Source organism: Diadema setosum, chromosome 18 (genome assembly GCF_964275005.1).
Source record: "Diadema setosum chromosome 18, eeDiaSeto1, whole genome shotgun sequence".
NCBI lineage: Eukaryota > Metazoa > Echinodermata > Echinoidea > Diadematoida > Diadematidae > Diadema > Diadema setosum.
The window spans coordinates 15745252-15760729 of NC_092702.1; the positions used below are offsets into that span (position 1 = coordinate 15745252).

At 41.3% G+C, this 15478-nt stretch overlaps 1 protein-coding gene across 1 annotated transcript; it reads right to left on the bottom strand.

Moving 5' to 3' along the window:
* Nucleotides 1-179: 179 nt before the first annotated feature.
* On the bottom strand, nt 180-15184 carry LOC140241355 (uncharacterized). The gene is made up of 2 exons (XM_072321089.1): nt 13621-15184; nt 180-1141 (listed from the first exon to the last, which is right to left on the bottom strand). Exons 1-2 carry the CDS (start codon nt 15182-15184, stop codon nt 180-182), a joined length of 2526 nt encoding a protein of 841 aa, XP_072177190.1.
* Nucleotides 15185-15478: the final 294 nt, after the last annotated feature.

Here is a 15478-nt window from a genome sequence, read left to right on the forward strand (position 1 = left end):
TACAACAGTTAAGGCAATGATCAGTAGTAGCAGCAAAATGAAAATTGGCATGAAATTGATAAAAAATAGTCTAAAATATTCAAATATCCACAGCGCTATCTTTCGTACTAACCACTGATAATCCGCTTTTGCGAAATCTTAATATGACGTTTTGTGTTGCATCGAGAGGTTAAAGTTCATCATACAGTAGTCGTCAAGTCTCTGTTACGTCTGTTACGGAGATGGCGATGATTACCACGTTGACGTGTCTGTCCATGTCGTTCATTATCGGACGTCGACACGGATTCGTCACTGCCATTGCTGCTTACGCCAGATAACGCAGGTGACACGGAAACATCGCCGGCCTCAGAGCGACACGGGGTCGACCTTCCGCTCTTGTCGCTCTTTCGAAGGAGGAGGAGAATCTTGTTGCCGTCCAAGTCGGTCGTCTGCCATCGCTTCTCGCTGATCGGACTACAGACATTGGGCAGGAGTGGTACGAGTAGGCCGATGTCGTCGACTTTGAATTGCAGGATGACGTCCTCTAAGGGAAGCGGCGTATAGGCGGCAGGCAATCGTTTCAGAGCCAACTGGATTTCGAGATTTCGTTCGACGCTCTCGTAGACCACGAAATAGCAGAAATCTTCTCTTCGGTACTGGACCCCGTGGCCGAGGAGGGTGGCGTACAGCTGCATCATGCCGATCCAGTGTTCGTCGGAGACAAAGAGTTGACATCGCAGACGATCCTTGCCGCAGTGTACCTGTCGGACTGCCCAGAGCGGCATGTTGTCAGCGTGTGCATAGTAGTCCTGGTTGTTAGTAGGATACGGTGCCGCGTTGGGACCTAGCTCCGAACGGTGGTGCAGTGCCCATGGTTCATGCTGCAGGTACCGTTGGGCGCCGACCAGACGATCGGCACCGACCTCCTCCTCGATGAACACGACGATGGCGAGAGCCAAAATACTGTTCTGATCATCATCGGGTGGAAGGACGGGTGCGTTCACACTGCGCTCAGCGTAGTTAAAGATGGCGAGTCGAGATACGATCGCCTTCGTCAGAGGCCGGAGAAGGTTGCGAAGCTTGTCCGACTGACCGGGGTCTGTGATGAAATGAACAGTGAGCCTGTAGGGGTCGTGGGACACCTTCAACGATGGCTCAGATCCTGTAACAAGTGAAAAGAGAGGATATAAAACACATCACTTACATAATGTTGTGACCTTACACAATTTTAGTGAGCTGGAGTGTTGTTTAGTTGATTTTACTGTGATTTTCACCATAAATTATGGTTAGTCTAGGCCTACGAGAAATTATGATTATTATTGTGGTTTCAACAATAAAAAATGACGTGAATAACTATGAAGGAGAACCGTAATTCTTGCATTTGGATGTCAGCATTATGGAGGCCATTTTAACCCCTTTATCCCTCTGGTTCCATCTTTGAAGAGAAAGAGAGAGAGAGAGTGAGGGAGAGAGAAGGGGAGGGGAGACGGAGGGAGAATACGTATAAGTTCTCGTCTTCTTGACTTTTCTGGTCCGAGAACACGAGAGGGAGAGATATGAAGTCGCGTCTTCTCAATTGCTTGGGTCAGAGAAGGTGAAAAAAAAAGGAGTTGTGAGATCTTGTCTTCGAGAAAGCGAGAAGTCGAGATGTAGATCTCGCCTTCGCGGAGCCCAGAAATTGAGAAGACGAAATCTCACAACTCACTCTCTTGCCTTCTTGGACCGGAGAAATCGAGAAACGAAATCTTAGATCTCGCCTTCGAGAACCAAGGAGCTCGAAAAGACAAGAGCTTATACTTTGTCTTTTTTACTTCTGGAACCTGAAACAGGAAAAGGTCGTGACGGTAATGAAATGTTCATGTCATTTTCTCCATGGCGCTACTAAACTTTCAGTAGCCATGGGAACGGGGATGATAAACATGCTAACCTTCGTGCATTTGCGTTGGTCAACTCATCGTACATAGAGGCTTTTAAGAAAGGCAAAGAATTCTAATAACGACGCCTCATCAACAATGACGCAAATCACACCCAAACTCAATCGCCTCGCGCGAAATACCCCCGTCAGGCGCACAATGCATTGATCAAGAAAGATGCCGGTGTCTTGCTCACGATGGGTTTTCTCAGCCTCCAAGGGAGGTCAGCAGCAAATTAAATCACACCTAGACAAAAGGTGTCATGCCTGCTCACGACCTCTATTTCTGCTATTACACCAGGTTTGACTTGTCGACGGAAAAAAAAGTCCCAACAACAACACAAAAAATCAATAGATTGACATGAGAAACATAATTGGTTTTATTGTTCGAGTTAGGTGACCTACTACCGATTGAAAAGTACATTCTTTGGAGACCGCTGCCAGTGGATCTGTCTTCATCATATTCACCTGTTTAAAAAGTGATGTTATACTTTTATAAACCATCCCAATCTTATGTGTGAATAACCAATTGTGGCAAGTGAATGACCAATGTGAAAATGACGAGCAAGCAAAACAAATGGACAAACCTTCATGAAAAAAAAAATGACTATACAAGAAATTCAGGCATCTACAATGCTATGTGATCTTCAGCTGAGGCAGACGGAAAGGCACACAAAAAGTGTGCAATGACAAGCAAGCAACTTAATTAAGCCAGTTCAGGGTTCCACTTTGTACATGTTGCACATGAGCAGAAAAAGTTAATTCATACCAACAGCTACGGCATGCTGGTTTAAATTCAGTGAGATAAGCATCTGGAATATAATAAATATTCAAGTGATCCTGGCCAGCACAAACCAACTGAGAGCAAAAGTGGCATTCAGCAATATCAATAGAAGGCAATTGCTAATAATATATTCAATGCAATACAATGAAAGAGATACTTTCCAGGGCGTTAATTGACGGACCATTCTGGCCACACTCAAGTCCATCCTTTGTTTGAACATGATTGATGGATCCATAAATACGTCGGACAAACTTAGGCACTATCGCTTCGAAAACGAGCGAAATACCTAGTCTACAGAGAAAAGAAAAAAATAAGATCATTAATTGTTACCCAGGGTGCTCTTGAGCTAACTCTGAACTGGCGTATGCAAGTTGAAATTTTTATCAGGCAGGTGGGCTAGTGCGAGAGCTCTTCGTCCCTCGTGGTTTTATTAACACTACATGTTGTCTCCACCAAGTGATCATGACTGTGCAACTATTGTTGTGGTGATTATTTACGTCTGGCTATTTTCCTCAGCCCCCTTTTATATTCTTGACACTCATTATACGGAACCCGGCCAAAGGAAACCATAGAAAGGCAGACTATGTATAGCACTTATACCCTATATACCTCGGCTTCAGACAGGTGTTTGTGTATACCGTCTCACAATCAACCTGCTTTTGACATATTATCAATCTCTTTTCAAACTTTTCAAACACTCCATTCATTCCAAACTCTCATCATCCGGTCGCAAAAATAATGCAATTTCAGCTGACTTTAGGCTGGGTTCAACAAGAAAGGCAGGAAGAGGATAGAAAAGGGGCAAAAGTAACAGAAATATTTTCCGGACACATGCAGGCGATAGATTTGACGGACTTCTTGATTCTTGTCACATCACAAAATGATAGCCGGTTATCTGACAGTTAGGCCTATCTGCGACATAGTTTGACAAAACGCCGCTCGAGGTATAGAGGGAGTGTGCAGAATACAGAACAAACTCATATAGTCATAATCTCCATCCACATGATGTAGCAGTATCTGAACTCCAGCGGTATCAGTAGCGTGTCGAAGACAATCTTATTGCAACCGTGGACCTGCCACAGGGCCCATGATGCAACTACAACGATCCTACATTGTAATCAAAGTAGTGGCTTCATTGTAATCACGTAGTTAGAAACCACTCGGTCTTTCGCAATATGAATTGTAAGTGTATGGATATCATCAAATCATCTAATTTTCACAGTGTCGTTGCTGTGCCCAATATCACTGTCCAATGAAATTGCACGAAACTTTCGCATTCTAGGGCGTGGGCCGATTAACTTTAGTGTCCCATAATCTTTATTGAGATTTCATTCATATTATCAAAATGATGTATATCAAGATTGATAATTCATACAGTCATGTGTTCGACTAATAAGTGCATATCACAAAGTGTAATATTTAAAACTACATCACATACAAACACACCTACTTACACACATACACACACGCGCGCATGTTATAAGCATGTACTGTATGATATGCAGCCGAGACGAAAGTATAGCATCTGATCATTCTGTGACGCGAAGGCGAGTTTCAATCACAGCGTATCCAGGCCAAGGCTAGCTGTGCTTTGTTTGAGCTGCCACGATACCTGTGACAACACTGTAATAGGGTGGCATGGTTTTAGTGAAGCCACACAACAAGACGTTTGCTTTTGTTTTCCCTTTCTTCCTGTTTGTGAATGCTCAATGACGTCATTGAACATACAATGAGCCAACTTCTCAGAACATAATACCGAGACACTTGTTGATTCGCAAAGTGACAAACCCCCATTGTAACATTTAGATTGATGATGCCCCTTCACGGTCACCATAATTGTAGACCCAATTCTTCGGCCTCGGCGTATCACTCATTAAACGAACGGGGAGAATGTAGGGAAGCATTTCATGTTGGCTATCCCCTCACGAGGGAGTGACATCGCCGGTTTAGATGGCGGTTCATGGCGGTTCGGCAATTCGCCGTGCTCCGCCAAATACCGTGTTCACACCATACACAAACCCTGGTCATCCGTCACTCATCCGCCATAAACCCCGAGAACCGCGCCGGGAACCGCCAGAAAAATTAAACATGTTTATTTATTTATTTATTTATTTATTCATTTTTGTGGCGGTCTTGGCGGTTTATGGACCGTGTTTAAAACGCCGTTCACCGTGTAAAGAACGGCATCCTCCGTGTTTGAACCGCAAGATCCGTGATAATACAGTGTTAACACCGCCATAACTTTTCATGTAAAAACAAATGTTGAACTTAAAAGAGAATAATGCCTCCGGCGACACTTCGTGGCGGAGCAATAGAAAATGAGGGGAAAAAAAAAAAGCAAAGATGAACCCATAGTACAAGGTCGGGTAAATATATTGAATGCCAAAGTTTCATTACTTTTTTTTTTAAATTTTAACACATAGAGTAACAAAGAAAGTTTAATGTTCAAAAAGTTGGTTATAGGTATGTTGAATAGTACATCAGTCAGTTACATTAAAAGGTGTGTTCATAATTTTGTTAAAGCTTAACAGCTTAAAAGATGGCCACCTACGTGAACCTGAGTTATACACAGAAGACTTTTGTAAATAAAGTTATGTTGGGCTCTGCTTTCGTGATTATGTATGCCTTTTTGTAAGACTGCATTTTAATACTGACAGATATGTTGAAACTTAAGAGAGTAGAGGGAAAAGCAATGTTGAAACTAAAAAAGTCCCACCATTATAGTGTTATTTGAACCTGTAAATAAACAGGAAACTAGGTAGATATACTGTATTCTTCTTTTATATGTATGTCTTTTTATTGACTGTTGTTAGAGATATGTGAAACTTGATTAAGAAAGAGAAGAAAAGAGATGTTGAAACAAGTACAATGTACTTGTACATCACCTGATACATAAACCTGCAAATGAACAGGAAACTTTGTAAACTATGTTGGATTCTGATATGTCTTTTTAATGAGAGTTAATACAGATACAAGTATTTTAAAAGTGAAAAGAGAGAGAGAAAAAAGCATGTTGTAACTTGAAGACAATTACTTATTGCATCATTATGTTAATCTGTAAATACACAGGGGGTTACAACGTTTCGCAATTTCTTTTAGATTGTGTTTACCTAACAAAGCAATACGCTCCTTGTTGTAACCCATTAAATACAGGTAAAAGAGCTCTGATTGCATCCAACTACATGGGCTTGGTATGGACTCCTCCACCTTTTGGGGAGATCCGTGTTACTACCGCGCCAATCGCGTAAGCGACGTGTTCAAAACGTGTTGCGAACGTAGTCAGACATCGCGTTTAAGTGCTTTCTGCCGTCGTTGGGACAGGGTTCACGGCGGTTCTCAAACCGCCGTGAACCGCCATCTAAACCGGCGATGTGTGATTGTCCCTTTATGTGATGCTGCTGCTGCTGCTCTTGTTGATGATGATGATGGTAATAATAATAATGATTATGATGATGATAATAATATAAATGACTTGGATGGGTCTTTGTTAGAAGAGAGCAAACGAATGGGTAGGCCTACACAATAGGAGTCCTTTCTCATAGGCCTTTGCTTAGATAATATGACTAAAGTTATAAAAGCACTGTGATCGAACAACTTTCCAGGAAACGATGGGGGATACGCAGCTGGCATAGGTTTCGATAGAGTACTCAAAGTCTATGTATGCTTTGTTCACAGAAGCCCTTAATAACCACAAAGCTTGCATCAGGATCACAGTCTTTGACTTTCTCTACCTATAACAACAAATAGTAGTGAATTTCTGCCAATGGAACTTAAATGGAGGGGAACAGGTGAAGCAGGTGTGCGAAGTGCTTCCCTAGGCTGTAGGAAAATTATCGTCCATTATCATTGTAATACATTACAGAAAATGTCTATTTCGGAACCCATTTCCTGACAGCAGGCGTCACAGCAGGCGGTGAGTTGGCTCAGTCGGTAGCGCGTCTGCCTCACGATCACGCGGCCCGGGTTCGAACCCGAGTCTGGACTGAGCAATGTTGTGTGTAAACATACCGTCCCCTCTAGCAAGAGGCAAAACACTCTGTCCCTCGGATAGGACATAAAATGGAGGTCCCGTGTATGAGAGAGTCACAGCTCATGCACGTAAAAGATCCCGCTTCATTCATTCATCGCAAAGAGCAGGGTGTCTAACCCGGTGAAGTGGTCCCACCCCACATCCAACTGGACCCCATGGAAGACCAGCTTAGTGTAGCTGATTATGGGCTATCCAGCCATCTTCACAGATGGAAAATGAACAACAACAACAACAACCCGTCCCTATAAATCGTAAGCAAAGATGGACACACGATAAGTTCATGTTCGGCTATGAGCGTATAAGCATTGGGTCGTTCGAAAAGGTATTGAGTTTCTCAGGATCCAGCAGCAACTTCGAGAGCGGTGGCAAAACCTTCTAGTAGCAATGCGTTGTGTTATTTCATGCGCGAGTCCATCGGGTAAACTTCTTGCAAAAAATATTCACATCTTCGTATGGCTTGCCTTCGTGTATGGGTGGTTCGGGTACCATCGTGTGACCTTGTGTAGGTACTATACGTTTGACAATGTTCGGGGCCAACTTCGCACGAAATTGATAATTCAGCATCAGTCATGTCAGTATTGCCATCTTGTGCCAATTTCGGGACAGTGCGACGCCACCAGGGCACAAGGCATGTGTATGTGTATCTGAGAGAGATATTTATAGGACATCTAGTGAATATGAGACAAAGAGAGTGCGGGTGAAAGAGTGTGAAAAGGGAGCGAGAGGAAAATGGGATGAGGAGGTCGGTTATGCCTCAGTGTCTGCTCATGATGCTTCAACAATGTGGCGTCCTCTTTTATAGATACAATGTACTTTACACATCTAAAGCGAGTCGTCTCATAAAATATAAACGCACGCATTTTTGCGACGGCCGGTGCTATTATGGCAATACCTACCCCCCCCCCCCCGACTGTACACAAACTTAATAACGATTCATGACAATTTATTGTTAAGCTCTGAAAGAAACTGTAACAGTTATCATGCCATCGATTCTCGGAATTGGATCTTTAAATATTTTCCATGCATACTCTACGATGGAGGTAGCTGACACGTCACCTTCCTTCAGCAGGCAATGATTTGTGGGGGTGGATTACAGGACACTACAAAGCCATCCACGATGACTTCATAACATGATTATTACAGTCGCCAGTCTCAAGACATGTAGTAAGCATGTTGACGAGTATACTTTGGGATGTTAGTCAGGACAAGACAATAACTTCACATTTCCCTGGTCTCGATCGTCTTATCTGTATGTTTGATTTCACTGCTGCTGTTACATATAGCAGAGAACAAAGAAAACAAAAACAGGTCTGTCGTCTCTATGACATGATGAATATATGACATAAGTTTTAAGTTGATAGTCGAAGGAGTTTTTGAGTTAACCTCTGCACAACATTTGAGGAGAAAGAAATAAAGAAGCAGTACAGATAAAATAGGTGATTTGAGAGGATACTCGGATCACCTAATAATAATAATAATAATAATAATACTAAGGTCTTATTTACCCACGGTAGCCTCTTCAGTGCTGCCACTGCTCTACCAGAGGGCCCTGCTATTATTATTACCCTAGCGTTGCCAGGTACCCATTTATACACCTGGGTCGAGAGGGACATTGTGGGTAAAAACATCTTGTCCAAGGATGTAAGCACTGGGCGGGATTCGAACTCACGGTCCTCCGTCGGGAGTCGGGAGTCTTATCCACTATGCCACAGGAAGGACATTGAATAAACCGTACCACTCGCTACAAATACGTACAGGAAGGACATTGAATATCAGACATGTTGTTTAACTTATGGAAGTTAGTGGAATACTTTAGTAATAGATAAAGTCATTCATTATTTTCATCATCACTATCACTATTTATTATTATTATTATTGTTATTATAATTATTGTCATTACTATTATTATTATTATTATTATTATCATTATTACTATTATTATCATTATTATTATTATTGTTATTATCATTATCAATGTGTGTTCTTATTTTGGACTTTAATAAATCTCTCTCAAAACTTCATTATGATTATGTATTCAGATATGAATATGATTTGCCTTTACATAAAGACTATCATCTATCTATCTATCTATCTATCTATCTATTAGGGGGAAAATCCACATTGGAATCGTATCATACTTTGCAGGAAGTTTTTAAGTTGAAAACTTACATTTTTGCCTTATTTGACGACAAAATGAAAATATATCTTATTTCTGTCAGATTTGAGAGAGGAAAAAAAATAAAAACAAAAACACACACAAAGCAACAACATAGATCATCTAAAATTTGTTGTGTTATTTTTTTCTTTCTTTCTTCGCGTTTATTAATGTTTAGGATATTTTGGCTGAATCTAGCGAAACTTGTTATAGTTTTTCACAAATCATTTAATATATCAAAACTCAAATTATGCGTGATCATCAGTGCAAAGAAAATACATGCTAAATCAAGCTTCGCTCGCTTGTTGATTTCCCCCAGTTGAACATTTTAATTTGAGCTCATTCGTTTGTCGTTATTCCCCATATTCACTCAAACAAAAGAACGATGGAATAAGGTCAAATGTTTGCCCATCTTGTGGCCAAATCATATGGCATGTTAGCCATCAATGAAGTCTCATATAGCTGGACAGAAGAATATTTCAACCCTTTTCAATTATGATGATATAATTACAGTTTGTACTGATAATCTATTCATTATCCTCGTAACAACAAAATGGCGTCTGCTGGTCTGGCCCGATGCGATTCCAGTAAAACGCCACGGATCGAGGCCTTGAAAAGTTCGCCCGTGAAGATGGAATAAATCGAAATTGTTGCAAACGACGACATTGCGATAAATTTTCCCTATTCAGCCGGGCAAGAATACCTCTAATCCCGTCGATAATCCCTATGTGTCACGATCGAAACGAGTTTGTGATTTGATCACAATAGTTAGCTGCACAACATCGATCCGAGAAGCTACTGGCAGAAACAGGGTGGTTACTGGTTAATGGACTGGCAAGAAGTCGGAGTAGCTTCGTATTGATCGAATTAGCCTGATATTCAGACCCTTGGCGATGATTCCAACTTATCTTCCGCTCCCCCCCGCCCATGTTTAGGACAGACTTCTTCCGTTTCTGAATGCAGAAAATATTGTTATTTTCCTGCAGAAATCAACAGAAATTACTGGCTTTTAACATTTAACTGTTCGGAGAACGCAATCAGCTGGCAATATTGAATTTGTTTCCATTTGCCTAACGTGGAACATTTGGATGTTAGAATGGTTGCATTTATTTATGTTTAAATACATTCAGATTCGTCTTTTATTGGTCTATGACGGGACATGGATTTTTTTTTTTTTTGGGGGGGGGGGGGAGCGTACTGCTCATTATATACATCCCAGGTATATGGCATGTCAATTAATAGGTTATTTCCATTAAAAAAGAAAGAAAAAAAGATAAGGACGATATCACTCGAAGATTCTCAAGATAGCAACATTCTCAGACTCCATGTGGAATGGAATTAGGAGGGGATAAATGATAGTTACGATGTCATCGAAGTATAAGTGATGTGGTCTGTCCGTAAAAGTCGCATCGCACATCTGATGAAATTAGCCACATTGCTTCTGATATGACGAAAATATCAACTCGCATCTATTCTGTTTTCTTCTTTTTTCCCAAGTTCACGTATCTATTATAAAGGAATTTTACTCACACTTCCTCTTATTTCTGTATTCAACTCATTCTATTATATTTTTATGGAACAATTAGTATACATGCATGATGATGTACGACGGTTTAATCGGTCTTGCTATAGCGTCATCACTTAGTGAAGCATGAACGAATAAGTAGGGCCTACGTAGATTGTATAACTAGATGAACTGAACGAAGTAAATACCAAACAAAAACTCATAAGTTAATACAACAGTTATCAAGACATATGAATATGCAGATGAAAGGCAGAAAAAAAACATTATGTATACAAAACAAACATCGGTTCGTAATTCTGGAAGAAACGCCATGCTGTGGAAAAGAAAAATATTCTAGTAGTACTATACATATTACCATCAAATACAAATAAATATAGACCCCCCCCCCCCAAAAAAAAAAAAAAAAAAGAAAAAAAGAAAAAAAAGTGGATTGTCCGGTGGTTTACGAAACACTGCGGTAACCGTGTACGTCAGTTTTCCTGGGTAATAAGGTTCACTCACGGTCTGCGGGACAAGACTATACTGATTTTTCTGTATTCTCTTGTCATCAAGCGCGACAAAAAGGGTTTTAAAAATGACACTCGAGGCGTAAGTAATGCTTATAACTGCTCCTCGATGAAGCGAGTAATTTGCATACATCCGCTGTTCATTCTCCGTCTTGCATGAAAATACGACCAACTGAATAACCGTGAATACATTGTATTCAATGGTTAGACGTATTGTGGAGAGAAGAGAGACCTTTTGAATCGCAAGTGATATAAGTCGTCATCATTGTTCCTTGTTCTTTTTTTTTTTAAAAGAAATAAACAGCACATGCCATTACACGTGCAATGTAACACATCAGACATCTACGCCTCGCCATATTCCATAACGTTTCCACGCCACGATTCATCTGCCCCACACTTCGTGATATACTAGTACTCAATAAGTATGTTGTATCTGTGTCCCTCAAACCGTAGCGATCAATAGGGCTAATTTTGTCCAATATTTCCCAGTTTTGCCCATGCATGCATCACGCATAAATTCACGCTGTCCTTTAAGCATGCCTGTTCCAGCAGTAATGAAATGACTTTAAAAAGCCTGTTTGAAGATCAGAAGCGACGGGTCCAAATTCTTCTTCCTTGTAATCATTACGTTATCTTAGTTTTGAAAGTGAGAAAAATATTACAAGGAATGTTACCACGTATCCGATCGCCAATCAGCGTTTGGTCTGTCCAAATCAGTTGCTCCTTTATTATTTTGAAAATTGCGTATTAGTAAGTCTAACTTTGATTTCATAAACTGGAATTTTTCTTTTTATGACGAAACATCTACAAAGAATTTGGCTTTAAATTTGTCTATACCGGAAGAACTTTCTCTTAATAAGTGCTGTCAATCCTTATCACGGACCAGTGAGTCAAATTTATAGTTAAAGATAGTCGGCCTTCCGGTCTACTTATTGTGCGGTTAAAAAAACCACACAGAGCAGTGCACAGGACCGGACATGTTACACAGTCAGGACTAATCCCTTCATAATATTAGAACTTCAGTAAGTCTCTGGAAAGGATCAATCAGAGTTTTTGTGGTTCTTAATAACAGACTCTATCGAACACCCATAGCCCAGCAGATGCAGAATGATTCATACAAGAAGTATTGTAACTGCCGTGTATTCAAGGCAGTTCTGATATCGACAACCACATTAACTCTGCAAGGTCGAGTTCTGTGAACCAATCACGTTTCCTCTCAGTCGGTTCCTGACTTGAAAAGACTTGAATCTTTTTTTTTAATTGTATGGGATAAGGGTGTCATCAATTTCATGTTTTCTGTCGAGATTTTTCTCTTTTTTTTATTGTTAGTTTTCCTTCGCGAATCATATGCCGGATACTGTGCATACTTAACAAGCCCACTATCGTCGATTCTTTTAAAGAGATTGAAGAAGATAACAGTTTTCATCTTCGATTCAAAAAACGTTAACCTCAAGTATTCATCTTGTGGCAAAGCTTCACTAGCTGTGATAACACCATTTCATTTTGAGGATATATATTATTTTTTTAATTTTCAGGATATATATTATTTTTTTTTTTTAAAGGGGGCAGGGGAATTTGCAATGCTGATCTTTACAGTGACGCATCAAGTCGGGGGGGGGGGCGCCCCTTTAATTTTGTGATCAAAGGGGGCGCCGCTTTACGAGATTCCTGGATCCGCCCTGCTTTATAAATAATGATTTAAGGACATTCAAGTAATTCAAGTAATCCCGAGTCTTTCATCGGGTTGCTGTAATTCTTTTGTTTATTATCTTAATCATCTCTTATAACCCTAATACTTATTTCTCATAAAATGCAATTAAACTTTCGATCTTTCTCAATAACTATCAATATGAAGATTGTTCATGTATATTCATATTACATTAGTTTTGGCACGAAAAGGGACTGAATTGTAATTGTATTTTGACAAAGATATTAAAAAAAGAGTGCACTTTTACGTTTGGATGTTCATGGCTTTGAAACAACGCGTGAAAAAGACGGAAGACATGATAACACATGTTTGGGTTACAAAACAGGAGTACCACAAAGATCCATCTGGCAAAATTGAAAGCGTGAAAGCTATGCCATAATAAGATGTAAGTAGTGAAGATAGTGCGGCAATTTCTCCAACTAGAATGTGTTACAAAACGCTGCTCGACACGCAAGCTACGCAATCTGAATTATACTTCATAACGTTTGGCTAGAATCATTCTTTTTAAATTAATGCAGATGTAAAAGAATAAAACAGCTTGAATGTGCACCAGAAGTGACAGAATCCCAAAGGTGAGAATTATTTCTTACCTTCCAGTCAGACGGTTGGGTTAACGATAGCAATGCAATAAAAAGACAAGTGGGGTATGCCTTGGGCACTACACGATGAATGAATAAAATACAATGCATATACATGTACTTTCCATTCAAATTGCTTAATTTGTTAGAAGTGTGTTGGTATCAGCCGGAGTAACTATATTGAGAAGCCACTTTTCATAGACGCGCAAATAACACGTAAGTTCATAGTTATACCATAGAATATACTCACCACCGTGGTAAGAGGTCTCTCGAAGAAGGGTCAGAGTAAAATGAATAAAATACAATTCATATACTTTCAATTCAAATTGCTTAATCTGTTGGAAGTGTGTTGGTATCAGCCGGAGTAACTATATTGAGAAGCCACTTTTCATAGACGCGCAAATAACACGTAAGTTCATAGTTATACCATAGAATATACTCACCACCGTGGTAAGAGGTCTCTCGAAGAAGGGTCAGTGTTGAGATGGGTTTGACATTCGAATGAGCTCCGGTACATGCCCACGACGACCGTCTTCTACTTCGTCGATACATGGCAAGGCGTCTCTCGCTCTCGGCATTTGACATCGTGAAGTCGTCGCTAGATTGTTTTAGAGACGACGGCACTACCTCTTCATCCACGGTGACGCTGATCAGTGGTGGCGCCGTCGACACGGTCTCCAAGGAGGAACTTTTGCTGATGCTTGGTGATCGCGGAAGATGCAGATTTGGGAGGATGTGCGGGATCGAACCCTGGGACGCCCGGCGCCGCTGTAGGTAGCGTGCTCGCTCATCGGGCGACGTCAAGTCCGCAGTCTTTGACGGTGCACAAGTTGATTCGCTTGTCTCCTCGACGTCGGCCTCGTCGGATTGCTCGCATATCGGTGGTTGACGGTGTTTGTTTTGCAGCAGTAGCTGGTGCTGTCGGATTTCTCGTGCAAACGATTGGTCCTGGACGACGCTCAGACCCATGTTACTAATGTCGGCCAGCGAGTAGCGGCGAGGGCGACGGGTTGGCTTGGAGTCGTTGAGAGGTGGATCCCTTGGCGTGTTTGGCAAGGACACGGACCTGTGATTCGGGGGAGTGATTATAGGCCTTGGACTTTTCTTTGACATAGAATCTATGAAGTCTGAATCGTTGTTGTTGGTACTGCTCTTCGTAACACTTGAAAGTAGTCCGTTTTCAAAATTCTTATCCATGCCATTCCTTGGGGACGATTTGACGAAGTCTTTTTCATTTGATCCCTTTGCAGACAACTTTTTAGCGAAACCAATGAGATCATCCCCCGCCATGTTAGCCGAAGAGTGTCGCCTTTTAGTCATCCCATTGCCGGGTCCGTGAAGAACTCTGTCGGTGTTTCCTGTTCCTAGATCCACGTTGTCCGTATGCACCATTTTGACATTATTTCCGTCACTATTCGACTCAGCTGGAGTTTGCCGGGATTCGTTGGGGCCTGGTGTTATCAATTGCTCTCCGAAAGGACCGGGTTCTACGCCGATCCTCCTCAACATCACATCGCTGGATTCTCTGTCTGGATTCACGTCAGTCTGAATGCAGGCAACTTGGCAGTCCGGATAGTGTCTGTCCTCTGCCGGGACCTGGGCCAGGTTTAGCGGGCTGTCGTAGGTGGTCTCAAGCTCTTTCCTTGACTCTTTCACCGAAGGCGGTAATGTATTCTGAATGTTATTCGCCTGAATGCGACGAGAATCGATTGCTAGCTGATCCACGCATCTGAGAGAATTAGTAAACAAAATTACGGCTTTATCCTCTCCACTTCCACCCTCTGGCAGCTTTTCACAATAGAGCTTGCCGCTCTCGACGAGAAGTTCAAGATCAGGGGTGACAGATCTTTCTTCTTTCTCACTCGTAGTCTGGGTGTACAGAGACACGACGTTGTCGTATTCGGCAAATATTGTCATTGCATCGTCCAGTGAGGGAATAACGTCATTTTTGTCGCTCGGTTCGCATTCTTCAGAATCTTTCGTCTCTTTCTTAGAGACTTCCGCCATGATAAATGTCCCCAAACGTGTCGTTATATATTCTTAGACTACATGGACTAAGTCCACAGTAATTTCCATTGATGAAAATGTCTTAACAAAGCTCATCTCCCTGACGACTCGGCTTCTCCTGCTCTGTAACTTCTGGCTACTTCCTATTTTTAGCCGCTTTTTCAGATCAGCAATGCCAAGAAAACATCAAGTCCTTCATGACAGTTGAGAAAGAGGCTAATTTATCTCCTTTTCCAGTGCATCTAAAAGAAAGGAAATTTGGTGAGATCCTGGGAGGAGAAGAGGAGGCAATCA